This window comes from Strix aluco, chromosome 7 (assembly GCF_031877795.1).
Source record: "Strix aluco isolate bStrAlu1 chromosome 7, bStrAlu1.hap1, whole genome shotgun sequence".
In the NCBI taxonomy this organism is placed as follows: Eukaryota; Metazoa; Chordata; class Aves; order Strigiformes; family Strigidae; genus Strix; species Strix aluco.
The window spans coordinates 17,842,740-17,869,417 of record NC_133937.1 but is presented as its reverse complement, the minus strand read 5'-3'; the positions used below and the strand labels follow the sequence as shown (position 1 = coordinate 17,869,417).

The window sequence follows — 26,678 nt, the reverse complement described above, 5'->3', positions numbered from 1 at the left end:
GTTCCCTAAATGATTTTGTCTTTCCTCTTTTTCTGTATTTTCTCATTTTTTTGAGGAATCGGTCTTCTCAGTACTTATCACAGCTAGGGAGAAAATGTCGAACATGCGTATGGAAGGCAATAGGAAACACAGAGATCCAAGTGTGCCAAATTATCTTGCTCCAGAACTGAGAGCTGTGAAACCATAACTGTGCTACACTGTCAGTTGAATGAACCTCACTTTCAGGAATTATCTCATGTTAATGTAGTGACATGATTTGAGGATCACAGCAAACGCCTCTGCCTGGCATTGAATACTATTGTGGAATCACCTACTAATATATCACCAGACTGTCAAAGACAAGATAAATTCCTTTTTCAATATGAATCACACAGTGGGAAGAACGAAAGGCAGAGGAATAGCATTAATCACCAAAAACTATCTGAAGCAAGCAAGTGACCTAGTAGCCTATATTGCCTTTATTGGAATTTAGCTTGAAAGTCATCACTCTTATGAGCTTAATTTCCACTTGTATTGAATTTAGGCATGGAAACATTAAAAAAAAAAAAAGGTGCTTGGCCTGGTTCAGAATGCCTAAGGTAGGTATTTGATGTCCTTATGTCCCATGAGAGCACCCCTAAAAACATTTAACAGGTCCCATGGTATATGAGCTCATGCTTTTGTAGAACCATTACACAACGGACATTCAGCACCTGCGCTAAGACTCGTATCAAGTTATCTTCTAAGAGCAGGAGCTTGACAAAAGAGCCAGCAGTAGCAGCATCCACTTTTTGCAGCTACCCTGAGAGGAAAGACTGGGATTCCAGGCTCTTGTCAGCTTAAGGCATGAATTTCTAGCTTTTACAGTGAAGAGGGTGGCCTAGGGCAAGAGTCATTCATCACCTTGTCCTGATGAGAATGAGGCCCTGCAGAGAGAGAAATGGGAGATCTATGAGGCACAAGAGACAACTAGGTAGTTTTCCAGGAAAAGCAGTTTTATTGGAATATATGTTCTACAGTGGGCTTTTTGTATAATTCTGTGGATACAAGAAAACAGAGGTGAATTATTACAGGCCAAATACTGCTCCTTGTTACACCAGTATAAACATGTTATTCAGTACCTGAGCTTATATGTTTCTGAAGAGGGTTTGGGTCTCTGATTTAGTAGGTATTTTGGCCCCCAGACCTATTCCATTGAAGTCAACAGAAGACAAGGATCTTCATAAGCTAGTTTTCTTTTAAATAATATTCAGTGCAGTGTAAGGTAGTTTTAAGTAATATTCAGTACACCATAATACAGTAGCCTAGGATTTGTCCTGACATTCCTTACTCCCACTGAGTAATGCTTATTCATAGAAGTAGTTCCATATAATGAATTGTGTTACACAGACTATATTAGAAATTTCCATTTGTCTCAGGGGAATTCACATAGGCTGGCAAAAGCCTTGTTATTGGACTACAACATGAATGTTCATCACCAGGTGCCGGGAGGGAAAATCCAATTCTTTCCTATTGTCTGTCTTACCTTAACTATATCCCACTCTTTACACCACTTGCAACTCTTTCACACACTGATGTCTTCAGAGCTCACCAAATACCAATTTAACAGTGGATTTCCTCCTCCAACTCCAGTTTAGGCTTTCTCCAGTCTTCCTCTGTCCTTTGCGTGGAGTGGAAGCTATTCTCACCAGAACTGTTCAGAAGCAGAGCTCTGTCCTCATTCTCCTGGGCTTGGGAGATCCCTTTACACATCACTGGCCACATTCCACAGCTCTCTCCTTCATTGCCTCTCTTCGTACTCTTCTAACTCAACACTTCTTGCCTGGAAATGGCTCTCTTTTGGTTTCGTTTTTTCCTTCATTTTATATCTCACTTGGAAACACAAACTAATTTGCCATTTCTATGCAGGTGATGTTACACGTCTACTGTAAACCCCCTTCACTCTGCCAAAGAGTAAATCTGCACATCTGTCTGGTATCACCTTTTGTAAGACCTTTCATAAGACGAAACTCAGTTATGACAGAGCTTCATCTTTCCTGGTCCTTTTGGGTCCAAAACCACTGTCCTCCACCTTCTTTCTCTATCATTGAAAGCAATGCAACTTTTCTGCCTGTCAGAAGCCTTGACAAATGCAATTCTGATTCTCTTGTCTGCACTCAGAAAAGCTCCTCCAAAGGCTTCTCTTATGGAATTCTCTTTGATCAAGTCATCCTGTCTCATCTGGCTGTTCTTCACTGAGTCAACCATATATAATTTGTTTTCACTCTCAGAGCACCTCATGACCTATGTCCTCTAGGCCTATCCTCTCACATTCATCCTCTGGATGCTGACTCCTCCTGAATAACCTGTGTGCCCAACCTCCACTGTCCACTTACTAACTTTTCTGATATTAAGTCCATGGATAAGTGGCTTTCAACCTTTTCTAGCACAACCTTCCTTTGCTACTGTGTTCTCCTTCCATTTCTGCCAACTACTTAATAACACTTCTTACCCTTCTGCTGGCTAAACCACAGCAGTTTCTGAAAGGCAAAGGACACTTAACACTGTCTCTTTCCCTCTCCCTCCCACCCCGCTGCCACCTTCCACCCTGCCTCTCTGATCATGAGTACAGCAGTACCAGCACGCACCCCAAGATGCTGAGCCTTATAGAGCTATATAGAATATAGATTAGCATGGACTCTGCTCTACACCTTGCCTTCTCCATCTTTCCCTGTAAATGCCTACCACTGCTTGGTTCATAGAGACAAGGGAGCATAATCCTGACACCTCTTGGGGATCAAAGGGAAGATGCACTCCAAAGCTGTTTCAAAAACTCGCAATGCTGGAGGCTTTGTTGTATCTCAATTTGAGATATTTTGCTCAAAACCACATACATTTCAGGAGAAATAAAACATCATTTCCAAGAGTTCTAACCAAAATCACAGAATGGCACAAGTGGTCAGTATCACCAAGAAAAAGTCACGGTGACAGAGGAGGGAGACAGAAAATAAGTATTTCTGCTTTCTGGCAGGAATACCCTTGGTGGTACTGATGATAGTATGACTATCTGGATAGTATGACATACTGGATAGTATGACCTTTGAAAGACTTTGCACAAGGATAAAAAAAGGCCTATTTTGAAAACAAAAAGTATTTTTAAAAGTTTTTTTCTGCTGTGCTTATCATATACAAGAAGGCTCTGTAATCTCTCTTTTTTTCATTTTTTTTGGTCCTCTTTGTCCATCAATAAAAGCTGCAACTGCCATAGATGGGATAGGGGTTAAAGTTCTTGCAGAAGAGCAAGCACAACTTTCTTTAGAGATGTAGTTACTTAAACTCTATAAACTTTAAACAACAATCAGCAAACAAAGATTAGGGAAAGTAGCACAGTTTCTATACTAGAAATAAGTTACAGGAAGCTAACAAGAAAAAAAAGAAGACTGCAGCCAAAACATTCGAAGGAGTGGGAGGGGGGAAAAAGATAAGTACTATTATTAGAGCACCCAAGATACATGCTGTTATTAGAGTACCCAAGTTAATTCTGTTTCCCTTTTCTTCTCAGCACAGTTTCTTTATGAGCTTATGCAGGAAGAATGCTGTTGTTCAACAGCACCCAGGAAGCAACTTATTTTTTCTCCTTAAAACTCTTTTTTGTCTGAATTGTTCAATAGCTGTTCACTTGCAAATGTATTAAGACTCTGCCTGACACACTGGGCAGTACTGCCCTATGGGCTCTCTACACTCCCATCTTTCTGCATCTGGTATCCTTTTCCTTCACCTGTAAATTCACAGGGGGTGTCTTCTTTCTTCAGAGCTTTTTCAGTACCTCATAGAACAGTCCATGACTAATGTCATTAACATTATGATTACAAAGTTATTTTTCTGTAGCTTGTATTTATTTAGATAATTAATGCTTTAGAAATTTATACTGCTGCCCACCATTATGGAACCTGGACATTTACAGTCAAAACAATCCTGCATTTAAGTATTGTAGCATAATTCTGTGCCATGGCTGCAAGCAATCTGCATCTCGGGTGAGCAGCAAAGGATACACTCAGCCCAGCTGCTACCCTCTGGGCACACAGAGCTCCCTGCCACTGATCCTGCACCCCTGGATTCTACCTGAGAGATGTGAGACCTACACAACATGCTGTTTTCGCAAACTGGTAAGAGCAGGCAGTGTCACACCCTACTGTGAGCAGGAACAATTAATTGTCTCCCCACTAAGACATCTGTTATGGTATTAGTGCTACTTGGCAGGACAGCCTGTAAAATCGCCACTTCCTTCTCTGTAGGTAGGAACTGTCTATGTTAGTTTAGGCATTTATCTTCCTTCATGAGTAGGAAAGCCCAAGACAGAGGAGGAAGGAATGGAATCCTAAATGATCTTCCCAGGCAGCGTCTCATGGAGATGAGCAGTGCCAATTTTCTCTCCCAAGCTGTACTGCAGAGGGAGTTAGGGTATGCTGCTTCCCTGGATACACCATCACTGGGATATAGCATGCAGAACTCACTTTCTTCCCAGTTTTTAGCAAATCTTTTTTCTCCAGAAGTCTGCCAACTCTCAGTTTGTTGGTTTTCCTGTAGAATGTGAATCTGATTGACTGACGCACTGTGGAAATAATAGTCCAAGCCAGCTGTTTCTGTAAATTTCCAGTGTTAGATTTCAATGTGCTATTCCAGATCAGTAAATGGCAGGCAGACATAGGATTCCCTTGAAAAATATTCTACTTCAACACTTAAGATCACCAAAAGAAGCACAGCTTAACCCCTAAAAACTCTCTACTTGCTTTGTGCTTTCTAGCTTCAGACTCAGAAATCTTCTTTTCTGGGTTCCCCCCAGTGCTACCAGCAACTAGAAACTAAAGATAGAACTAGACCTAAACGCAGACATAATTTTAAGCTATTTAGGATCTGGATGAAATGTCTGTAGCTCAGACTAATCTTTGCTTTAGATACTAGCTGTCTCAACTGAGCAATTTCAACAAATGTCAAAGAGATTGGTGATTTTCATGATCAATGGATTTTCATAAATGCCAAATAAGATGCAAGAGATAGTTTAAAAGCAGGTGCACATCAAGCTGATGAAGAAATCCTCAGATGTGCTCATTGCTTTTCAAAAAAATATCCGTATCCGGACAGCTCATTGAAACAACAAAACATTGTATATAAAAAAAGAACACTCGTCAAGTAGCTGCTTTCTACGCATGAATGAAAGGAACCCAGAGACAGGGGATTTCGCAGGCGCTCAAGGTGCTCAGTCTGTATCTAGAGTCAACTTCTAGCACAGTCAGTCGCTTTGAAGAACACAGCTGGAGTATCCAACAAAACTATGCTTGAGAGGTATTGTATTGTTTTAAAGCTTCAACCACATTCTCTCCTAGTGTAATAAAACAGCTGAACCAACAGCAGTTGGTTACTTGTTGTGACTGAAGCAAGTTTGCAAGTTTTTGATTACACTGGCTTAAAGATAAAGGCTGCCTACTCCTGCTGCTCGCAAAGCAATAAATAATGACAACAAGCATCCAGAGACAGTCCAGTGGCCCTCAGCTGATACACTCTGCTACTTCTACCCACACAGATAACACAGATAAGAGAAAAACAGTAGGCAGCAAGGAAAAGGAACAAAATTTTAAATCAACAAAGAAACTTGAGTAGCTGAATTATACCTAAAGGAAATGAGATCACCATTTGCTTCAGATTCCAACCACAAACAACTGACAAGTAATCAAGAGTCATTAAAGTACAAGAATTTTTATGAATCACATTTGACTTAAAATCAGCTCCTCTGGAAATTCCTGGGACTCATACAAGCTGTAATTTGAAAGTATAAGATTAAAGAGCGAGCTGTATACTTTTAACTTTATGAACAGTGATAATGTAACATTTGAAATCTATTGGTTTACATTTAAAAATCTATTGGTTTATTCAGTCATACCTGTTATTATCTCACGAGCTAGAACTAAACTGATTAAAAGAATTAACTTGGCTATTATCAAAGGGATAATACAAAATGTTTTACTGTAGAAGTGACCGTGTTTTTAAAGGTGAAGCTAGAATATTCTAAAACAACTTTATACTAGAAAATTTCCCTTAAACTTATAACACATTTTATGACTGCCTTGAAATCTTTTCTGCCATAATCCAAAATTTACTGTAACACAATACTGTTCAACTTTGAAGTCGCATTCTAATACACAAAGCAGTTTTAAATATAGCTATATTCTTTATATTCTATACCTATAGTTGGAGCTACATAATTCAGTGATAAGCTATTTTATTTTTTTAAAAAACCCCAACAAAATCTATTATCATTACAGAGATCACAAATCATGTCAAAAGGATCTATGTGTTTTCTTAGCTTTTGTATTCTTAATCACTAACTAAATACTGAATGGGAGGCTTAACCCTGCTCTTTTAGGTGAGATGTCAGAGGTTTAGGCACACATAACCGCTCATATGCAAATTTTGACTTCTCTGTTCTTAATGCGCCGAGTAGAGAGGACTTGCAAATGATTTTTTATTTCACAGGAAGCCATGTTGGCAAAACAGATATTTTACTAGTCAAAGGGCTAATTCTGATATTATTTATATGTGATACAAACCAGAAAGTGTTCCACACAACCACCAGACTTAAGGCAATAAAAAGCCTCAGGCTAGTCTGAGCTCTGACTCTGAAAGTGCCTGGAACAGAAGGGACTGCTCCCCCTGCACTGAGCCACACTACCTTTAGCAGGGGCTTGCAAAAATGCCTGCTCACAGAGGCAGAATTTCAGGTTTAGGGCAGATTTCAAATCATGTTGTAATTTTAAGCAGGTGGAAATTCCTATTTGGTTAGAGAGTGTCCCCCACTGAGAAAATCAGTGTGGAATATCAGGGTACCACAGTAAGGGAAATTTGTCCTGATAGAACAGCACTTCTGTGGCAGTTATTTTTCCTAATATTGACAGGTTACTTAACTCTCCATGAATTCTATTCTTTTGGAGTTTACAGATGGACCACTAGAATCAATGTGTCATGGATAGTATTTTTCTTTAGTTTTAATATTTTATCATGAGCTGTGAAAATGAACACTGGAACTAATAATACCTCCACCCCTGGCAACTTCTGCAAAACAATGCAAACTTCACAATCTCTTTCAGTGCACCACCATGAGATGAATACCCTGTATTTCTTTAAGAGGGTCTGTGTCCTCATCTAGTTGGAATGGAATGTTATCTTTTCTAAATTTGTTAAGTCAGGCTGGCAGATTAGTCTGAAACATTCAAGTTACTTCAACTATAAATTAAAAGAATCAGCAAGATTTTTATCAGCAACTGAAAACTAAATCACAGAATCACAGTAAACCAAGAACTGCCTGACTGTGGGTCTGATCCTACTAGCTCTTCAGGGTTGGATCCACTGCATCTGATCTCTGCTTGAGAGAAGTACTATACAACTGCAAGGGGTTCACAGACTTGGATCACATAAGTAGCTCATAATATGTGTATAGATTTTCTTTGTGCTATAATCCAGGTACAGACAAGAGAAATATATAAAGCCCTATTATTAACAGCCTGACTATGTAAATGAGAGAATTACTTTAGATTTTCTGAATTGCATTTTCTTGTTTAGGTGCTGCACTCCTACTAAGCAAGTAAAGTGTCTTCTATAAGGTCACCCATACCACTTCCTGTAGCACCTCTCTTGTCTTCAGAAGTCTTCCCCCCTTCCATCCTGCCCACACCTCTGCCAAATTCAAATAAGAGACCAGAGTGATGAAACCACAGGCACGTGCAAAGAAAAAGAACTAAATAGTGGAAAGCAGAAGTGGTTCTCAACATACAAAACTTGTTCATGGGTCTGTACAAGAGTTTCTCTCTTAAGCCCCATGCTTGTCATTAATCAGTATCTACTGGACAAGTAAGTTTGCCTGAGAGTCTTTCAGTAGGTATTTCCTTTTGTTCACTGTTCTTCCCAAGCAACTTGGATTTTGAGTTACAAAGACCTTCTTTTCCTCTATCCTATCACAGTCTTATTCTGGAGAGATAACATGGCTTGTAACAGGGCCCTTCTAAACTCTCAAGACATGCAGCAATAAATAAATCCTGACCCTGAAACCACCAAAAGTCCCTTGGTAGCAGAACTGGTTCCGTTTCACCCCTCCCACTCCCTGGGTCTGTGCAATTCCTATCTCTGCAGGCAGGTCCAGCTTTGAGGTTAGGTGGAGGTCTTGCCAGAACTGCCAAGCTACAGATTTTCCAAGGTCTCTGCCTTAAGACAGGGCACATAACAAGGGTCCAATGGTTTACTTCACCTGAAACCTCACTTCAGATCTTGTTGTGCCAGCCAGCTCAGTGAACTCAGGCACTGGAAATTCTCTAATCCATTTCTGCTTCCCTAAGAGTCACTTAATGCTCACAGAGATCATGCAGCCTTGTTTGTTGTGAGATTACTTGCAGTACCAAAGCAAACCCATTTGCAGCTAGCTTGGATATCTCTCCGCTAAACCACAGTTTCAGTTCAGTCATTCAACTATAATTCATTCACCTATCTAGGTGCAAATATTCAGACCAATGGAATTTGATGGCACTAAAGCAGTACTGCAAACATATCAGGGTTTCTGATTAGTAACTGTTACCAGTCCAATTGAAACAAAGTGACACCACAGCCAGGGTCACTTCTGGTGGCCTTTTAGATATATTTTGTCATTGAGAATAAAGTAATACAGTATTTCAGTAAAAACTAAGTATATGACAAATGGTAGAAAAAGGGAGTTTTGAATCTTGCTGTATCTTGTGCCAGAGTGAAGACAACAAAAGGTTTTGGCTCTTGGACCTGGGAAACAAATATGAACCTTCAGGTTTTAGGGGGCAAATGAGGAACAGGGGACATCTACACAGCTTGGTCAAAGATTCAGGTTGAAGATAATTGCTCACATTTCTCCAGCACTTCTCAGAGAACAGCAAATGTGAAAGAGGAAACCCAGATGCTCTAGGGTTGACTCTTTTTCCAGAAAGAGAGTTTGAGGAAACAACCAAGGCCTAGCACCTTGGGCTTAGCACCATGCCTTGGGAGTGTGGAGGAGGAAGAAGAGGAGCTGTCCAGCCTTGAGGAGCCCTCCTCTTCCCTGCACCTTGTCCCTTCCCTGCTCTCCCTGCTGAATCAAACCATGACCCATTTCTTCATTTATTATGTGTAAGGTTGGTATATTAAAATTCATTAAGTGAGTACATGTTCGAGACTGCTTTTAAAATCTGGATTATTTCCCCCCCTGGAATTTATTCCCTAGGATAAGTTTACTCTACAGCCACTCCTCTAAAGTGAAGAGTGCCATGGGGATTCTACCTCGATATTTTCTGCCCTGTTTCTTAGAGGATCTAATTGCTTGGGATGTTGATATATTCAGTCACCACAAAGAGAGAGAAAAAGGACTCTCCTGAAATTCAGAAAGATTTGTTCCTTACTTAGGTTCATTTTTGGACTTTCAGCTTGAGCTGTTTCTCTTGACTCAGTTCCTGCCATTCAGTGAAGTGAACTGGGCATGCTTTCAGCAGACATGAGGTCTGTTCTGACGTGAGCTTTAAGATCTGAACAGAAATGGATAGAGAATGTAAGTGGCCAGTACCCAAATAAAGGTATGGTTATACCACAGACTTGACCTAAATAGAAGATGGGGAGGGAAGAAGAAAGCTAAGCCATATTCATACCAGTGAAGTTAGATGTCAAATGTAGAAGGGTGGTCTCCTTAAGCTCTAAATTTTCCAGTTATGAAAACATTCCTCTTGAGGGAAATTCAGGTCAACTCCTGCTCTGACCTGGCCCCTGAAGAAACTGCTCTTCATCAGCTACACAGCCTATGGAGACCTGTCTCAGCTTAGTCACCTGCACTACCTGAAGCTAAACCCTACGAATATACCCACAAATACTATGTACAGGTTTGCTGTTATTCACTGCGTTGCTGCAACATCACAGCATAATGTGAAAAACCACATCTGACTGGGCTAGGAAAGGCTATTTCACTGGGCCTGCCTTCTTAGATAGATGTCTGGCAGTTCACATCTCCACCCACATCTTATGAAATAATGACCCCACTTTGACTATGTCTTTGGAAAATAGAAATTAATGGAAAATCATGACCAATTTCTTAGAAACAGAAGATTGCTTAGGGGCGGGAGAGCTGTAAGTAGTTTTGGAGTAGGTGAGTTTAGCCCCTGCTGCGAGCCCCGTGTCCTAATAGATTCCAGCTGGCATGAGGACTGCACCCTGTTCGCCTCAAACGTCCTGTGTTTCAACTCTCTGAAAACACATTGAGTACCTCCAGCACACATTCTGGCCCAATACCCCCTCCCAGTGGGCTGTTTAACCCACACCTGAATCAATTTAATCCTCTACTAATTAATAAATCATCTGTGCTTCTGTCATTATGGGTAGCGCCGTATGAATCAAATACACCACGCTTGTTCATCTCTCTAGACATGTTTCAGCACAAGTCATTCTTCTCATGGCTGTCCCTCGCATTTCTCTTCTTTTTTTTAAACACCTCTAAGAAATTGCTGAGTGTGGCGGGGAGCCAGGGAGCCCCTTACTGAAATCTAACTCCGAACCGAGTCGTTTGCTCGCCCTGACCGTACTCCCCCCGCCCCCCGAAACTAAAAAGCAGCATTTAAAATTTCCCCCTTGAGTCACTCCAGCAGCTTTTGTCTGCAGCGAGGTACGGGCCGAGGCGTTCGCAGGTCCCAGGGGGCGGGTGCGGCCCCGCCCCAGGGCGGTGGCAGCAGCGGCGGCCCCGCCCCGGCCCGGCCTTTATAGCGCCTGCCCGCCGCCGCGCTGCCACTAGCCGCCGCCCGGCACCCACCAGCACCCACCGGTATCCACTGGCACCGCTCCTTGGGGTTCCTGCGCTGGTAAGTGCTGTGCCTTTACAACCCGATTATGATTTAAAGGCAAAAACGTCAGGTCTAAGTCGAACAGAACTGAGTGGTTGCTCTTTAAATTAAAAAAAAAAAAAAAAAATCTCCTGTGATGCGGTATTTCGGCAGCGGGGAAGATATGTTCTACGTGCTACAGTGTATCGTAGTTTTCACAAGAAATCAGCAGTACTGCTATTTGTGATGCTAAGGTTGGGCCTGAGAAACTAACTATGGTAACAAATGATGAATTACTTGCATAGCTGCCAAATGTGCTAAAAATAATGATCTTAATATGAATAGTGTTTAAGGGAAAATGTACCTGCTGAAATCACAACTGAATCTGAACAGTGTGCATGTCCAAGTACCTGAGGCACGATTTGCTTTCTTGCATTGCGAAATCTGCTTATAAGCGAAGGGTGCACCTACATTAGCATTTTGGTTTGGATCATGTCAGCTGTTTCCAAATGAATCCAGTGATCTCTATTCCCCATGTTTTTGTTCACACCACTGAATGGCTTTAGAGTACTTGTGCTGTATTTCTTCTGAATTAAAGCAAACTGGAAGATGCACTCTGAATATCAGCAGGTGTTTGGTCTGCAGGACCAAACTAAAACTAGTTGAATGTAGAAACCTCTGAAGTAGATATAGTGTGGAGCAGGTGTTTAGCACCAACTCCGTTCTGCATCCCCTCTCCTACTCCAGTGCTTGCTGATGTAAATATAATGAAGATTCCCATGGAATCTTTTAAAAATCAAGTTTTGCAGTTTTCTAGAACTGAGGCCACTTTAAAAAAATAAATCCCATTATTTGCATTGCAATTTAAAAAAAAAAAAAAATATTGGTACTCAATAGCTCTCTTCCCTGGGTGTTTTTATAAGCTTGGTTTTTAATAGTTGCTATTGGGAAGATTGCTATAGATGGTTGGCTACATGATCCAGATGCATATAAGAAATCAAGACAGAATATGTTCTAAGCCTCTCTAATACTCTAATCAAATAAGAGAGGTAACACCAAGACCAGACTTTCAAGAGTTTGCAGTGGTCAGAGGTACTCAGTGAAGTGGCCAAGCTTATGTAAGTGCCTAGCATCAACAAGATGCAATCAGCAACTATAGAGATAATGAGAAAAGAACCTTTCCCTTTCACACACTAAATGTAGTTGTTCAGTGCTTTTGTTGCAAGACAGTTAATAATCAGTTAAACAGGTACAAACAGCTGGAGAGTTACTCTGCCAATTTCTAACTGGGTTAGTCTACCCTGCAGAAACAGAGTATGGATGTTTCCAATTTCCCTTTCTCTCTTTCATTTAAACTCTAAACAAATCTGGTTGTATTGCTAAATGTGCAAAGAAAGCTTCAAACAATAACTTCTAATTTAATATATGGAAATAATAAGCAGATATTCCACAGCAAGTCAATGCTTAATTCTTCTGTTAGTTGTGTTGTGACTTAATCTGAAACCAACGGAAGACAATAGAAGCCAGAAAGATGATGCTGCAAGCTACAACATGACACTAAGTTCCTCTTTATTTTCAGAATCAAAATAATACAGATAGAAGAGGAACGAAGTGAGAAGTTAACTAACAACATGAAGTTACTCCTCTTCCTCACAGTAACCCTGGGCACACTTGTCACGGGACTAGATTCTGTAAGTTTTGAAACAAATGGGGGGTTCACTTGGAACCACTTCTGGTTTTGATTATACTTCTACTTTGGACAGTGTAGAGGCTTTTGACTTGAATTCTCCTTTTTGCTGCCTTTGCATGTACATATAAATCTGCTGCACACACACCTCCAAGAAACATGTTTTTGAACCCTTTGGTTTTTCTTCTTTCTGCTCCACCCTAAGATGTCTGCTAGCATTCAGATAGTGAAGACGTGCAATAATCAAGAGATCTAGCTTTTTTTTCCTCTTCATGCAATTTAGACCTGGACATTGAGTACCAAGAGCTCACTGGTCTTCCATGGAGGTGGTTATTGGGCCTTAACTAAATTTCTACATCCCCTACTTCAAAATGTGATGCTAAAATAGGACCAACAGATATATGGATTTGAATATCTTTGACTATCAACTTCTATGACAGTTGATATCTATCAGCAGAGCTATTCACCAACATTATGGAATTATATTGTTACCATTACTTGTTTTTGCTCAGAGAAGCCCACTTAACATCTGGGAAAAGTATACTAAAAGCCTAATCTTATTTAATTCCATGGCAAATGAAATATACAGCCTGCAAAGCAGAGGCAGGATCTGAAGTACAGGGCAAGAATCTGTTGTATAAATCTACTTGCTTTTATTCCATGGCACAAACATGAAGCACTAAGGTCACCAAAATGAGAGGCAGCTGAAGAATGTTGCATCTTCGCTGCACTGCTTGGTGACTGAGAGGTAGCGAGGGAGAAGTTTCCTTCCCTGTTTTAGGGACACTGACCATTGAGAGTTGCTGAAGTCCTTATAGTAGAAATAATTGCAATGTTAACCTGATGCGGTGGACCTGCTTCGTGTTTTTTTCCAGAGTTTTTTGTGTGGTGTAGGGTTTTTTCTTCCCCATTCTGCTTTGCTCAAGTAGAGTTTCACTCTTCATTTACATCCAGATTCCACAGAGCAGGTTCAGCTGGTAACTACATGGAAAAACTAAACTGTTGAATGTATCCAGTAGGGAACAGAGCTTGGGCCTATAAAGGATAATCAAACCACATAAAAGAAACTGTTTCCTTAAAATCCTTTTTTCTTTTCCCTTAGGTTTATAGCAAGAAGCACTACAAGCTGTCATATAAACGCAGATCAAATCACAAGGGTAAATATCTGCCTGTTCTACCTGAACCTAAAAAGAACTTGTTATCCTGCAATTACATCTTCATGCAAGAAGGAAGACTCTTAGTGATACTACATTTCACTTCATTCAAATGTTTTGCCTCTAATTATTGATGTCTTTTACTTTCAGAATGCCACTGTTTGAATGGAGGAACCTGCATTACCTATTACCTCTTTAGTGAAATTAATCGTTGCATATGCCCAGAAGGATACACTGGGATTCACTGTGAACTAGGTAATATATCTTCCTTAGTACTAACTAAATTGATTGAAAAGAACTAAAATATGAGATGCCAAGTGAAAGTATTACCCATAAACACATGACTAGATATTCTTTAGCACTTTATGCTACCAGACTAAGTGAGGACAAACAACTAAATATTGGCGAAAAATCAGGATCTCTATTTTTTTTTTTTGTCCTTGCCTCCTCACTAATGTTGGCTAACTCATAAATGTTTTAGTTTGGGGTGAAAGTGAACTTGTTTAGGAGTCTTCAGAAGCAGAAGAACAACTGATTATATTGTCAAGTACACTGAAACTATTAAAGAAGCAATATGCATGCTTTAAAGCATAAGATACTTGATGCTCAGAATTCATACAGAACAAATTTAATAAGAATATATAATCAGTCCAGATTTTTGCATCATCTGTTTTCAAGTGTAATGCATTAACTTTTTTCATCAGAAGGATTCATACAGATTATTTCTGTCTCAGAACAATTATAAACAAGAACACACTGCTAATGAAATATTTATTTTCCCAGACACTAACAGCATATGCTATACTGAGAATGGGGAAGACTACAGAGGAATGGCCACAGAAGATGAATGTCTGCCATGGGACCTTCCCTCAGTAATCAGGAGGGGTCATTACCATGCTCACTTGAAGAATGCTTTGCAGCTCGGACTGGGCAAACACAGCTACTGCAGGTAAGTAAAGCATCACTCTTTATAGGATTGTCACAGCCCCAGAAATGTCTCAAGTGATAGTACATGTGTTAAATAATGAAATATTAGAGATTAATTTTGACTAAAAATACTTGGAATATAATTCTTTGAAGCGTCTAGCATTCTCACCACTGAAGCTGATCGTACTGTAAAATTCCCAGTATGCAACAGTCATAGTCAGTTGTTAATTATTTTCTCTGGCATATCTTGCAACAGAACACTTTTGGCATTTTCAGGACAGTTAGAATTCTAAGATACTATAATTTTTTTTAAACTGTTGTTATAAAAAGAACAATTACTCTGTTCTAGAAACCCAAATGGAAGGAACAGTCCCTGGTGTTACACCAAAAAGGGATTCACCATTCAAGAAACAACCTGCAACATAGAGAAGTGTGGTAAGTAACACTAGCTTAAGATGAGTGATTTTTTTTTTTTTTTTTGGGGGGGGGGTAATAGCACAAAGTTGGTACTTAGTTGTAAGAACATCTGAAGAAAATTTCTCCTTTCATAGGGCGTGCATGTGGTCAAAGGAGCATCAGCAAGTACTTCAAGATTGTTGGTGGAAGCCAGGCAGAGGTTGAGTCTCAGCCTTGGGTAGCTGGCATCTTCCAAAATATAAAAGGCATCGACCATTTTCTGTGCGGTGGCAGCCTCATTGACCCTTGCTGGGTGCTTACAGCAGCACACTGTTTTCATACTCCGTAAGTTTACAGCTCTGCATCCTTCTTATCTATAACTTTCTTCAATTGATTTATTTGTGTAATGCTTACTGAGCAACCCTTCAAAATCTACCATAGTAAGAATGTTCTTTTGATTGAGCAAAACAAGAAGAGCAGCCCTAAGCATTAAGCCTCTGAGAGTCCAAGTCTAGCAGAATGAGCTAGCAAGATGCAAACATTTTGGTGGATTATGCAATTTAAACAATTTCAGGGTAAACTGGAGCCAGGGTTTCACTTTACCTTAGCTGTTCACAAATCTTAAGAGTTGTACCTGTCAAGCAATACACTTATGGGTGTTTTTTGTTTTTCCTGTGGAAAGTTGATCCTCCTGGCATTCTGCAGAGGATTCTCATTGCCAATGCCTGGCACTAGTACCAGCTAGCTAGGTGTGCATTTCAAAATGCCCAAATATCTTAATCCCTTCAAATAGAAAATCGGGATGCTTTCCTTTAGAAAACTGGATCAACTTTCAAAGCTGACTAAATTTTGCTTTTTGTTGTCAGCATTAAAGTAAACATGAAACAGAACTGGGACTGGATCTAAACTGTTGACCTCACTCTCAGAAACTGATAGTCTTCTTGAATCTCTCTTACTCAGGTCAAAAAAACCACAAAACAAATCTGTCTACAAAGTCTTTCTTGGAAAGTCCATATTGAATGTTACTGATGATAAGGAACAAGTATTCATGGTTGATGACATCATCTCTCACCCTGACTTTACAGATGACACAGGTGGCAATGAGAATGATATTGGTAAGTGTCATCTTAATGTGAGCCTTTAAAACACTGAGGATAGCTGAAGGCTATGTAATTGTGGCATACCTCTTCTAAAAGAAGTAGAACCAGAGATGAGATGAAGGAACAGGAACTAGGTGCTTCTGAGAATTAGGCCTGTACTGAGCAAAATTTTTCCACTTGTGCCACAAACCAAATTTATGTGTCAGACACATTACCTGGCACATAGTCAACTATAAGCCTGTCTTATCTCTGGACCTGTACAAGTCATAGATTTTTTCATAAGCACTGATGGCAGCATCCTATTTATACCATATTATTCTATGTCTACAGACAACATGCTATACGTATAGTAAACGATGAAAAAATGCATGCATAGTGTATAGCAGGGGAATACCAAATCAGGTACCACATGAGCTGAGGGCTATCCTGAATTAATACCAACTTCCATAAGTCTCTCTGGCTTTCACAAGCCTATCCCTAAACCACAGATTTTTCGCAACTTGCGCAGAACAGACTTGCCACTCTTGCACTTGACACTTAGGACTCTACCACCCCTTCCAAATTTCTGTTGCTAAGGAAAAAGACTCAAAGAATAGCTTCATAAGCCCTTCTGGTGAGAAGTACAGTATAAACTGCCCCCTCTTCAGCAGGGCAGTGGCTGCTACCCTCTACAGCCAGTCAGGAAGCTGAAGTTTTAAAGCATCTGAAGATATACTTGCAAAAAAATCTTCCCTGAGCTATCAGCCTCTATCCTGCCAGGAAGAAAGTTCAAGTTAGAACACTTGACAATTTTAGTGCTGGGAAATTAGTTTTATTGTTGCTAAATAATGACCCAGTGTCATTCCAAAAGCAATGATAAGAACCCTATGTAACCAGAACTAAATGTAATTGCCACTGTTCCTGTTAACTGTACCTGATATTCCTATTGTCAGAGAACTTGAGGGGAAAAACTTTCTTTACAAATTTAACTTTATCTTCTCTGCCTTGTTTCTTAGCTTTGATAAGGATAAGAACAACTTCTGGACAGTGTGCCGTAGAATCCAAATATGTCAGAACAGTCTGCTTGCCAGAGAAGAACCTTTACTTACGAGACAATACTCGGTGTGAAATATCTGGCTATGGAAAACAAGATTTTTGTAAGTGAATGACTCTTCTTTCCAAAGTTATTTCCACAATGTGAGAACTCAATGTTTTTTATACCATGATCTGCAAAGGATTAAAAAAAGATTTCTTTCTATTATTTGATATACTCCATGTGCATATCTCAAATATGATCTTTGCTATCTTTAGTTGTCCATGGCATTCCCTATCTGATACTTCTCTCACTTGAGACCATACAAAGTAAGCCAAGATGTAAAACATAGCAACTTTTTCATTCCTGGTGGGATGATGAGTAGAAAAAAATAAAGCTGTGTTGGAGGATTAACAAAGGATTGCATTTGTGCAGAAATTTCTTCAAAAACTATCAAACTTTCCCTCTAGAAACCAAGCGTTATAGTTTGCATTTGGAACACTTGTTTTAAAGAAAAAAACCTTACTCATTAACAGTAAAAGTAAACCAATACTGCATAAGATGGAATTAAGAGCATTGAATAAGAACTGGAATGGTTATGCTAATTTTTTAGGTGTTGAAAGTATGTGTTATGGGGGTTATTTTGTTTTTGTCTCAGTGGAAAAAATGGTTAAATACTCTTCTGTTTGCAGATGACATCTTCTATGCTCAAAAACTGATGTCAGCCACTGTAAACTTAATATCACAGACAAAATGCAAATATGAGTACTATGACAATATCAGAGTTACTGACAACATGGTCTGTGCTGGAGATCCCACATGGATGACTGATGCATGCAAGGTAAAACTGGTTTTGTTTTATGTTCTAAATAATTTTAAATGCATGTATCCATACATGGATCAGCTGGTGGCATGTTGTAATTCTACTAGTCAGAAGAATCTCTTGTTTATGTAGCAGGATTTTAGTACATCCAGTGGAGTTGACCTGTAGTGTGGCCAAACATATGGAGAAGATTGGGGTCTAGAGTTAGGTGTTATCCCCTTCAGACCCTTCTTTGGAGGTGCAAGAAGTGCAGTATTTTAGGCCATGAGGAATAACAATGGCTTATTTTACAATCTATTCAAGCAATGGTTGATATGCATCAGAAGAATACAGCAGCTATTCCAGTCTCAGCTTGTGCTTCCTTAACATTAACTATACCCCTGCAAAGGGATAAAAGGTGAATTACAGGGTGAGACTGAGCCCTTCCACAGATTCTTCAAACCTAGATTTACTTTGTTGCACCCTTACTGGGCAGAGTGGCCATATTAGCCACTAAAAAGAACAGGTGTAGTCCTTAAGTGAACCTTATGGACAGGGAAACAATTCTGTGATAAACAATTGGCTATGTTGGCTTTGGCCTTCTATCATTAGCCTAATATCTGTGATTATAAACTTAGGATGGAGTGTTGCATGCGAGGTAACTATTATCTCCGTGCCCTGCTAGGGGGGAACTAGAGAACTCCTTACCTTATAGACTGTGTTCAAGTAGCAGCAGACGCTGAGCCTTCTGTTCCATCTATGTAGTATTCTCAAAAATCAAAACTTTAACTCATAGGTATTTACTAACTTGTTTCACTCTAGAAAAACAATAACCACAGGCTCCCTGTTACAAAGGCTCCATCTGCAGAAAATGACCTAATATGTTCTCTTTATGTTGTTAGGGAGATTCCGGTGGCCCCATGGTCTGTGAGCACAATGGCAGGATGACACTTTATGGGATTGTCAGCTGGGGAGATGGCTGTGCAAAGGAAAACAAGCCTGGTGTTTACACCAGAGTTACTCGATACCTTAACTGGATTGACTCCAATATGAATGCAGTAATTGCCAAGAGTCGTTTTGTTCCTGAACCAAAGTGACCTTTTTTCTACAGCTGGACTCAAATGAACAAGATTAAGCCTATACTTGATGCCAGGACACTGAAGTCCTGAATGTCATGAGAGGCATTTCCTTTTAAATGCTTGCGTGGTCTGCCACTCACATCAGTGTTTCTGAGGCAGAGAGACGGTTGATATATCTTACTACTCTGAATTACCTGAAAACCACTCAGTGGGAAGCTAAAATATTTAACATTTAAATGAGTATTCCCATGCACAATATTATGCATATCAAGTTCTGTCCACTTCATTTATGAACCAGCATTTGGTCTGGAAGTATTGGTACAGTTTTAACTTATTTAACTCAAATATTTGTTTTATACATGGCCTGAGTCTAAAATCTTTCCTCATCACACTAAACTCAAGTCCTAGAAATGTAAACTGTTAATACCAGTACTGAGAGGGTGATCAGGCTTTGCAGCAGAAGAAAGTGAAAGAAACTGCGTGAAGGACCAAAGTCTACTTAAACTGAGGCAACGCTTGGTGTATAGGAGTCATTGCTACAGACCTGACATACAGTAAAATCTTAAGAATGGCACCTGTAGCTGTGTCAGCATTACAAACTCTTAATGTATTCCACTTAAGAACTGTGCTGTAAGAAGACAAATTGGAAACTTGGCTGGACTTCTAGGTCACATCTGAAGGTGTCTGAGTTGCCTGAAGTCTGATTATACAATCTCTCTACATCTACCTATGCACCCAGGAGAGGATTTAAGGACTTAGCACCCATTGAATGCTGTAGATGTCAAAAGTCAGAACTCTGTTTCTATTAATTTAACTGATATCATATGAAAACTACTTCCCCCCCCCCCCCCAAGACTTATGCCAGTTTTATTTTCAAACTTGTCTTTCTTTTATACATTTGAATTATTTGTATGAGGGCTGGAACCTCAAGCTTTATTTAATTATTTTTACTGTGTTTAACTTATTGTTTGTATTATGGATGTTAAACTATCATTAAAAAAATCCTGTTCTTCTTATGTGTCTGTTCCTCCTCTCTTGAAAGGGGAAAGGTAGGATGTGAAAGAGAATGGCCATTAAGTTCTATTCTGAACCATGAAGTCCCTTAGTAAAACATAAATGTTTGAACTTCCTCTTTTACTAAAGCATTTCATATGAGAAATTTAATATCTTCTACTCTAGGCTAGAGTGCTAGAAAACTGTGCACTAGCAAGACAGAGCATAGGATGAACAACAGTGCTGAGAGTCTAATATCCATGCTGCATCCACTTCAGGACTCCCATCTAACACTGTGGATGAGCCATTCTCAAGTAGTTGTGGAACATTAGGTGGAAGTACAAAGCAAAACCTCCTGTTCAGGCTTCACCCTAAGGGAATATTGTTCTCGTGCTCCAGAACTGCTCCAGAACTTCATTAAGATGCTACTGCATGAGGAAGAAAGCAATGTAGCAATATAGAAAGGTGCTAAAAGGAAAGTGATAATTTCAGCTTTCCTCAGTACTTCTTTGTGGATGCTTAACTTTTGAAGAGAAGCAATTGCAACTGACCTCAAGTACTGCCAAGCAAAATTTGAGGTAGTAATTACATCTGAAGAGCGAGATTTATTTATATTTCAGTTATCTTCTTTTTCAAGTAAGAAGTTTGGCTAGAACTGATTTCATAGTGGAGAGTAAGAACAAAGAAATACTTAAAGCTAGCTGCATTTCTAATTCTGGACAAACTCAAAGTAAGTCTTTGCTGAAGATATGTTCTTTTGTTTGGACAGACAACAAAGGCAGAAAATATTCTCAAGGTCTTCTCTTTTGGGGGGTTAAGGGAACACAGTGACATCCTAGCATCACTTCAACATTCTAAAGAGCATGCACTGTCTGGTTTGATTTTGTTTCTTTTAAGGAAGCAGTAAAATGAGACAGACTGGAGATAGTGTATAAACAGGATTTATAGCAGCTTTACAGAGAAGAGTTTGTATCACAGCATCAAGATGCCACATACCTGTGTGATGTTTGTAATTGTGAAAGTAAAATGCTTGCACATATCATAACAATATTCTGCCAAGCATTAAATGGCTTCCTACACTTAGATGGTCACTATGGAACAAATTAGCAGCTTCATTAGCAGGCAATCCCATCCATCCTACCTCAATAACACAGGGACCCAGCAAGACTCCAGTAGCTACTGGTCAAAAGATCTCAGATTAGCCATTTGGCTTGCCATTTTTTTGGCCTATTTTTAAAAAAGTTAGTACCCAGGTGTTTTGTTAGTTCTTCATCTCTCAAATGCAGAATTTGGGTTCAAATTACAGGACCACTAGCAAAATTTAACTGATTTTTGTAGATCAGACCATATTAACATTTACTTTCTCATTATAGTTCATTCAAGAATTCAGAAAAAAATTTCAAATGTATATGTGCAATCATTTCTTATGGAGCTCTCATACAAACCTTTTGGTCTCAGTCACTCGCTGCTTAATGATGAATGACTACAGATTTCAGAAACATTTTTGAAAAATCTTGAGAAAGAAATTTGTTGTGAACTACAAGCGGTGCTCTGGCTACAAATGAGCAGAATTGGCTCTTTTTTAAAAGCACACATAATAGCATTTTGGTCAAGTGGTTTTTTGTCATGTTACACACACCAAAGAATGTAAAAAACCTCCAAAGAGAGAAAAACTTATTATTCCTTCTTTTTTTTTTTTTTTCAAATAGAGATGACCTAGATAAATTCAACTCATTGTTAGACTGATTGATGTCTTCATAGCAAGGCAACTGTGAATTCAGAGTTGCTCAGATACAAATTCAGCTATAGCAATCCTTTCAAAAACCAAGGGAAAATGCATAAACTAAATTCTCTCTTTCCAAAAAGCATACTGGTATTTGTGAGGAGCATGCTACATGCTGTAACTTATTGTACTCTGGGTACGTGAACCTTGCACATTGGTGATGGAATGATAGGAGTAAGAATCTTAATGAAGTCTTGTACTTTAGATTCAAGACTGAAGCATGTAACATCTGGACTATTTCCAGACCTGTTATTGTTAAGTCACATGTCTTTATACTTCAGTTTCCCTTGGTGGGACAGTACTTCCTTTCTCCCACAGATCTGCCCGGGTATGATTTGTCAGGAGGAGAGAGAGTTGACAACCATGTGAATGTATTGTGAGTAACATGCTGACATCCTGGTCTCATACAGGGACAGCAAGCACTATTTAAACATGAAATGATTACCACAATACTGGATTGTAAACTCTTAGGCAATACGATTTGTGGTTCAGATCTGCAAACAGAAATTTATTAGTAGAGGTTACTACTGTGTGTAGTAGTTATTTGCCAAAAGCATGCATACTGTTTGTGGACTGCTGATTAAAGTTTGTGCAGGGAGTTAAAATTGCATCGTTTCTAGAGACCTCCTGTCGGAGAGCTCCTGTGAGAGACTGTGAGACTGGAGACTGTGCAAGAAGAGAAGGAAGACACCTCTTCACTGCTTTTCGAGACAGTAACTAACAGGACAGTCTGACAGTAACTGACAGAACAGCCTGACCAGTGATAACAAAGAATACTTTGGGCACAAAGTAAGCAATGGTAATATGGTTTTAGATAAAAATATACTGTGTTTTAATCACGTCTTTTGGGATGCTACAGCTTTCTCACTTCAGTATTTCTTTCATTTGAACATTTATCAAAGTACTAAACTCAACAGATTTCTAACAGGTGGAGAATATAAATATCTTCAGGGTGATTGCATATTATCATCATTGTAATGAACAGCACATTTGTCATAGACTTCTATGGGCTTTTTCTATGAATAAAGTCAACACAGTTTAAATTTCAACTATAGCAATCATTATGAATATAAGTAAGAATGAAAAAGAAGCGATAAAAATTTGCATTTAGGGCTCTTTCAAATTTAGGAAGGTCTGGAGAAAGTATGAGTAAAGAGAGATTCTTGAGAGCAGAGGAAATTTAAATGCTGCTTTGGGTGTGCAGTCTTATTTGTTCTTTAGTTTATGTTAGATGAACTGCCCCAACAAAAATGAAATCTTTAAACAAACATACAGTGTACATACATCTCTGTTTTGTCTGATATAATATATATATATATACTCTCTTTCAATGTTCTCTGCATGCCTTTGACCCCACAACTACAGTATCATCTGGCTGGCTAGTTATCAGAGTCTGGGAAAAAGAAAGGCAGAAGACAAGAGCACTGTTTTGCAAAACTTTCTCTTCCTGCAACAGAATCCAGAAGAAACATTTTCTTTCCCTTCTTACAGAGACTGAGCAGAGGATGATCCAGATTGTGGTGCTGGTGAAGATGAAGAGAAACAGCCTAGTGAACTGTACATGGAGCTTGGCAAACACCACTGCAGAATGACAAGAGAAATACTAGAGAGAGGAGGTTTTTGGAAGATATTAGATATCTGGTGGGTACTAACATACATGCAAGACAAATGTTGATACCATAAATCTGCTCTTACTTAAGCATATTGTTTCTTGATTTCAGATATGTGGCAGGCAACAGAAAGGAGAAGAATGGGAGTCCATCAAGCATTTAGAAACAGCTGAGAGGTGGGCATCAGCCAAAGAGAAGAAATCATACTCTCAGAAGCCATAGGAACATAACTAATATGAACTCAAGTCCCTACTTATCTTCAATACTTTCACAGAAGAAACATATTAAGCAATGAGGATAAAGTAGTATCTGATGTGTCCAGAGCACTGGAAGTTAGTTTAACCTGTCAGCTCTTAAAAGGAAGTGATGCATCCTGAATGGACAGACCACTTTACCTTATATAGCTGAAGCTTTCTTCATGGAAGTGAAACTAAAATGTGACTCAAAGCACTTAAAAATAAAATCTGTTTTAAATAAACTAAGTTATGGTGAAACACAATATATAGTCACCTATTTCTTGCATACATTACACCATTTCCATGTGGAATTGTATGCGTGGGAGGATTTTGTTTGTGCATATTGAAACCTGAACTAATAAAGCACAATATGACTATTTGGTCACCGAGCCTTTGTCTCACTTCTGACACAACCACAGCGCTTGCTTTGGGGCAACTGGGAACAGAGCTTATCCATGAAAAGAGAATCAAGCCTTTCTGCATCCATCAAACTTGTAATCTGAAGTTTCAGATACTCCATCTCAAGCCAAACTAAAAAAAAAGTAAGTGACATACTTGAAAAAAATGCATATTCATTAACAAGCAAATCTGGGTTCAAACTCGGTCTGGCATACCCCTTCCAAATCCATCCCATCTCATACAATTACACAAATGGGCAATCTGAGCAGAATTTGGGTTGTGGTGTTTAACCTCTTGGCAAGTGAAGGAAGTGGAACTTTAAGAAGGGAAAATGCAAGAAATGTATGGAGCAAGTGCTATGAACATCATCAACAGTAAAATGAGATGTAGACTCTCGAGTCAAGCATGAAAACATATACAGACCCACATAAGCAGTATGCTCAATTCCTGTGTCCTGTTCCATAGCTATAGCCAGCTAGCGAAATTCAGATTTAGGCTGCATCTGTCTGGTAGGATACACTAATGATATCTGAAGCTGGGAAGGACTGAAAATATACCAGCATCCCAACAGAATTCAGAGTGAGCTTAGGAAACCAGAGTTATTGGAAATGAACAAGCTAATAAAGACAAAGAGGAATAACCAAATGCACAGATGTAGATGAGTGACAACTGGTATTAAAGCAAATGCAGAAGGCATAGCAGACCACAAGCTGGATTTAAATCAACAGTATTGAGTGAAAAAATGTAAACATACTGACACATACATCAGAGCACAGCCTGCAAACCTAGGGACTAGGCAGACACTCAGCTGTGTCTTGTTTTGAGCATCATTCTTCTTGATGGGAACACAACAATAATGATCAGTGGTCTGGAACATGACAAGGAGAAAAGGCTGAAAATATTTGGTTTATTTTATCCAGAGAAGCAAAATCTACAAGGAAGATTTTCTTCAAAGGGGAAAAGACTGCGGCAGAGAAGGGAATAAACCGTCCTCTGTGTCTACAGAAGATAGGGTGAGAAGCAGTAAGCCTGGTTGCAGGAAGGGAAACTGAATCAAAGTATTATGAAATTACTCTACTGGTAAGAGTACTGAAGCACAACAATAAATGGCACTGAGTGGTGTTGAACCTCCTTCACTGGAATTTTTCAGAACAATTCAGACAGACGTAAACTGTTATTTCGGGCTCCTGCAATGAAATTGGAAGAGATTTTGAGAAATCATCTAATCTCAGGTTCCCCGTTTTATTATGAAATAAATGAGCATGCTCAGTGACTGAGATGACTTTATGAAAATACAGACACCACAGGGAACTTTAGAAATAGTATTACACAATTTAACTGTCTTTTTAAAAAGTGACTTTAAAAAAATGGCTCCTATGAGAGAAAATGATCTGGATGTCTGAATTAACAATTAAAGGCAAACCTCTTAACTTTTGAGCAAACTTTTCAGTGACTCTTAACAAAATAATATTCCAGACAGAACTAGAATCAAATTAATTGCCTCCATGTCCCACTGGGCAAAATATTTTCAATGAATAACATGTGCAACTGGCAAGAGAGTGAAATTATTATCCCCCATTGGAGAGTGGAAACATTATTTCTCTACTGAATAACTGGAAAGTGTTTTGTACGTAATGCTATGACTTGGCATCATACGCATGAATTACCTCAGTATGTTTCAAGCTGGAGGCCTCTGGGTGTGATAAAACCTTCCAAAGCACAGTATTATCATAAGGAGGCAATCATGAAAGAAGCTGAAAATCACAGGCAACCACCAGACTTTGCTAGTTGCGGGCTTATGCATTTTAGGATCTGATGCCTGTTTGGTCACAGTATACTTCCAGAAAACCAGATGGACACATTTACAAATAAAAAACATCCGCAGGCAGTTTCATAATTTATTAGAAATGAAGCAAACTATCTCTGCTAGTCACAGCTCAGATGTTCTAAATTCAGTATATTCATAACTTCAGCAGCAGTAATTAAGAATCACCATTTAATAATTCTTCCTTATACTTTCTTGTGTTGTGGCACAAAACTTTAATCTAAGTTAAAACAAAACATCCCCAAGTGACATAAATCAGAACATCACTACAGCTGTTGAAATTGCAGCTGTTCCATGAAGATCACAGCATGTACTTGGCATTACAGCACATTGACACCCATGATAAAAAATTTTCACTAATGTTCCAACTCCTTCATCTTCAAACACACCTGCAAAAGTCTGACACATTGAAAATTGGTGTGGTTGGGTAACTTTTTCATTTTTAAATATGCTTAATGTGGTATACTAATAGCAACCCCAGCCACATGAAGAACTGCCTTGAACAGGTACCCTTGACCATCTCAGTCATATTTTGCTCTAGAACTTGCTAGTCAGAACCTAAGCCAACATTGCAGGACAACAAGCAGCTTTAAGTAGCTGCCATACAAAAAGGAATTGATTTGTCTCAGAAATTATTTGTTCCAGAAAAATGAGAGAAACTATCAGATTTAAATCAGTGACAGAATTCAAGTGCCATCACTCAAGTGGGAAGACATTTTTACTTCCTTATGTGGTTAATAGCTTCTGCTTTATTTCTGGAAGGATCTTAGCTGCCATTTTACAATTGTGATTCTTCACCGAATATGTCCTGGGCATCCTTGTTTGGGTGTTTGATTTGGCTTTGAATGCCAAATGGGGCATGGGGGCAGA

General features: G+C 39.2%; 1 protein-coding gene and 2 long non-coding RNA genes across 3 annotated transcripts in view; 2 read left to right on the top strand and 1 right to left on the bottom strand.

The window, feature by feature from the left end:
* LOC141925869 (uncharacterized) overlaps positions 1–26,678 on the bottom strand; it is a 106,685-nt gene that overhangs the window by 35,796 nt on the left and 44,211 nt on the right. The window lies entirely within an intron of this gene.
* Positions 10,767–19,974, top strand: PLAU (plasminogen activator, urokinase). The gene is made up of 11 exons (XM_074830637.1): positions 10,767–10,844; positions 12,385–12,496; positions 13,595–13,649; positions 13,797–13,901; positions 14,430–14,595; positions 14,923–15,008; positions 15,125–15,314; positions 15,930–16,084; positions 17,065–17,205; positions 17,774–17,922; positions 18,786–19,974. Exons 2-11 carry the CDS (start codon positions 12,437–12,439, stop codon positions 18,978–18,980), a joined length of 1,302 nt encoding a protein of 433 aa, XP_074686738.1. The 5' UTR covers positions 10,767–10,844; positions 12,385–12,436; the 3' UTR covers positions 18,981–19,974.
* Positions 22,397–23,490, top strand: LOC141925619 (uncharacterized). The gene is made up of 3 exons (XR_012623893.1): positions 22,397–22,537; positions 23,230–23,379; positions 23,460–23,490. It is a non-coding gene; the product is annotated as an uncharacterized LOC141925619 (long non-coding RNA).

Bases quoted from the DNA above. Each gene is read 5' to 3' on its own strand.
- PLAU (XM_074830637.1), top strand. From the start codon at position 12,437: ATGAAGTTACTCCTCTTCCTCACAGTAACCCTGGGCACACTTGTCACG. The intron at 13,902-14,429 runs GTAATATATCTT...TTATTTTCCCAG, and splicing joins TGGGATTCACTGTGAACTAG to ACACTAACAGCATATGCTAT. The intron at 14,596-14,922 runs GTAAGTAAAGCA...ACTCTGTTCTAG, and splicing joins GGCAAACACAGCTACTGCAG to AAACCCAAATGGAAGGAACA.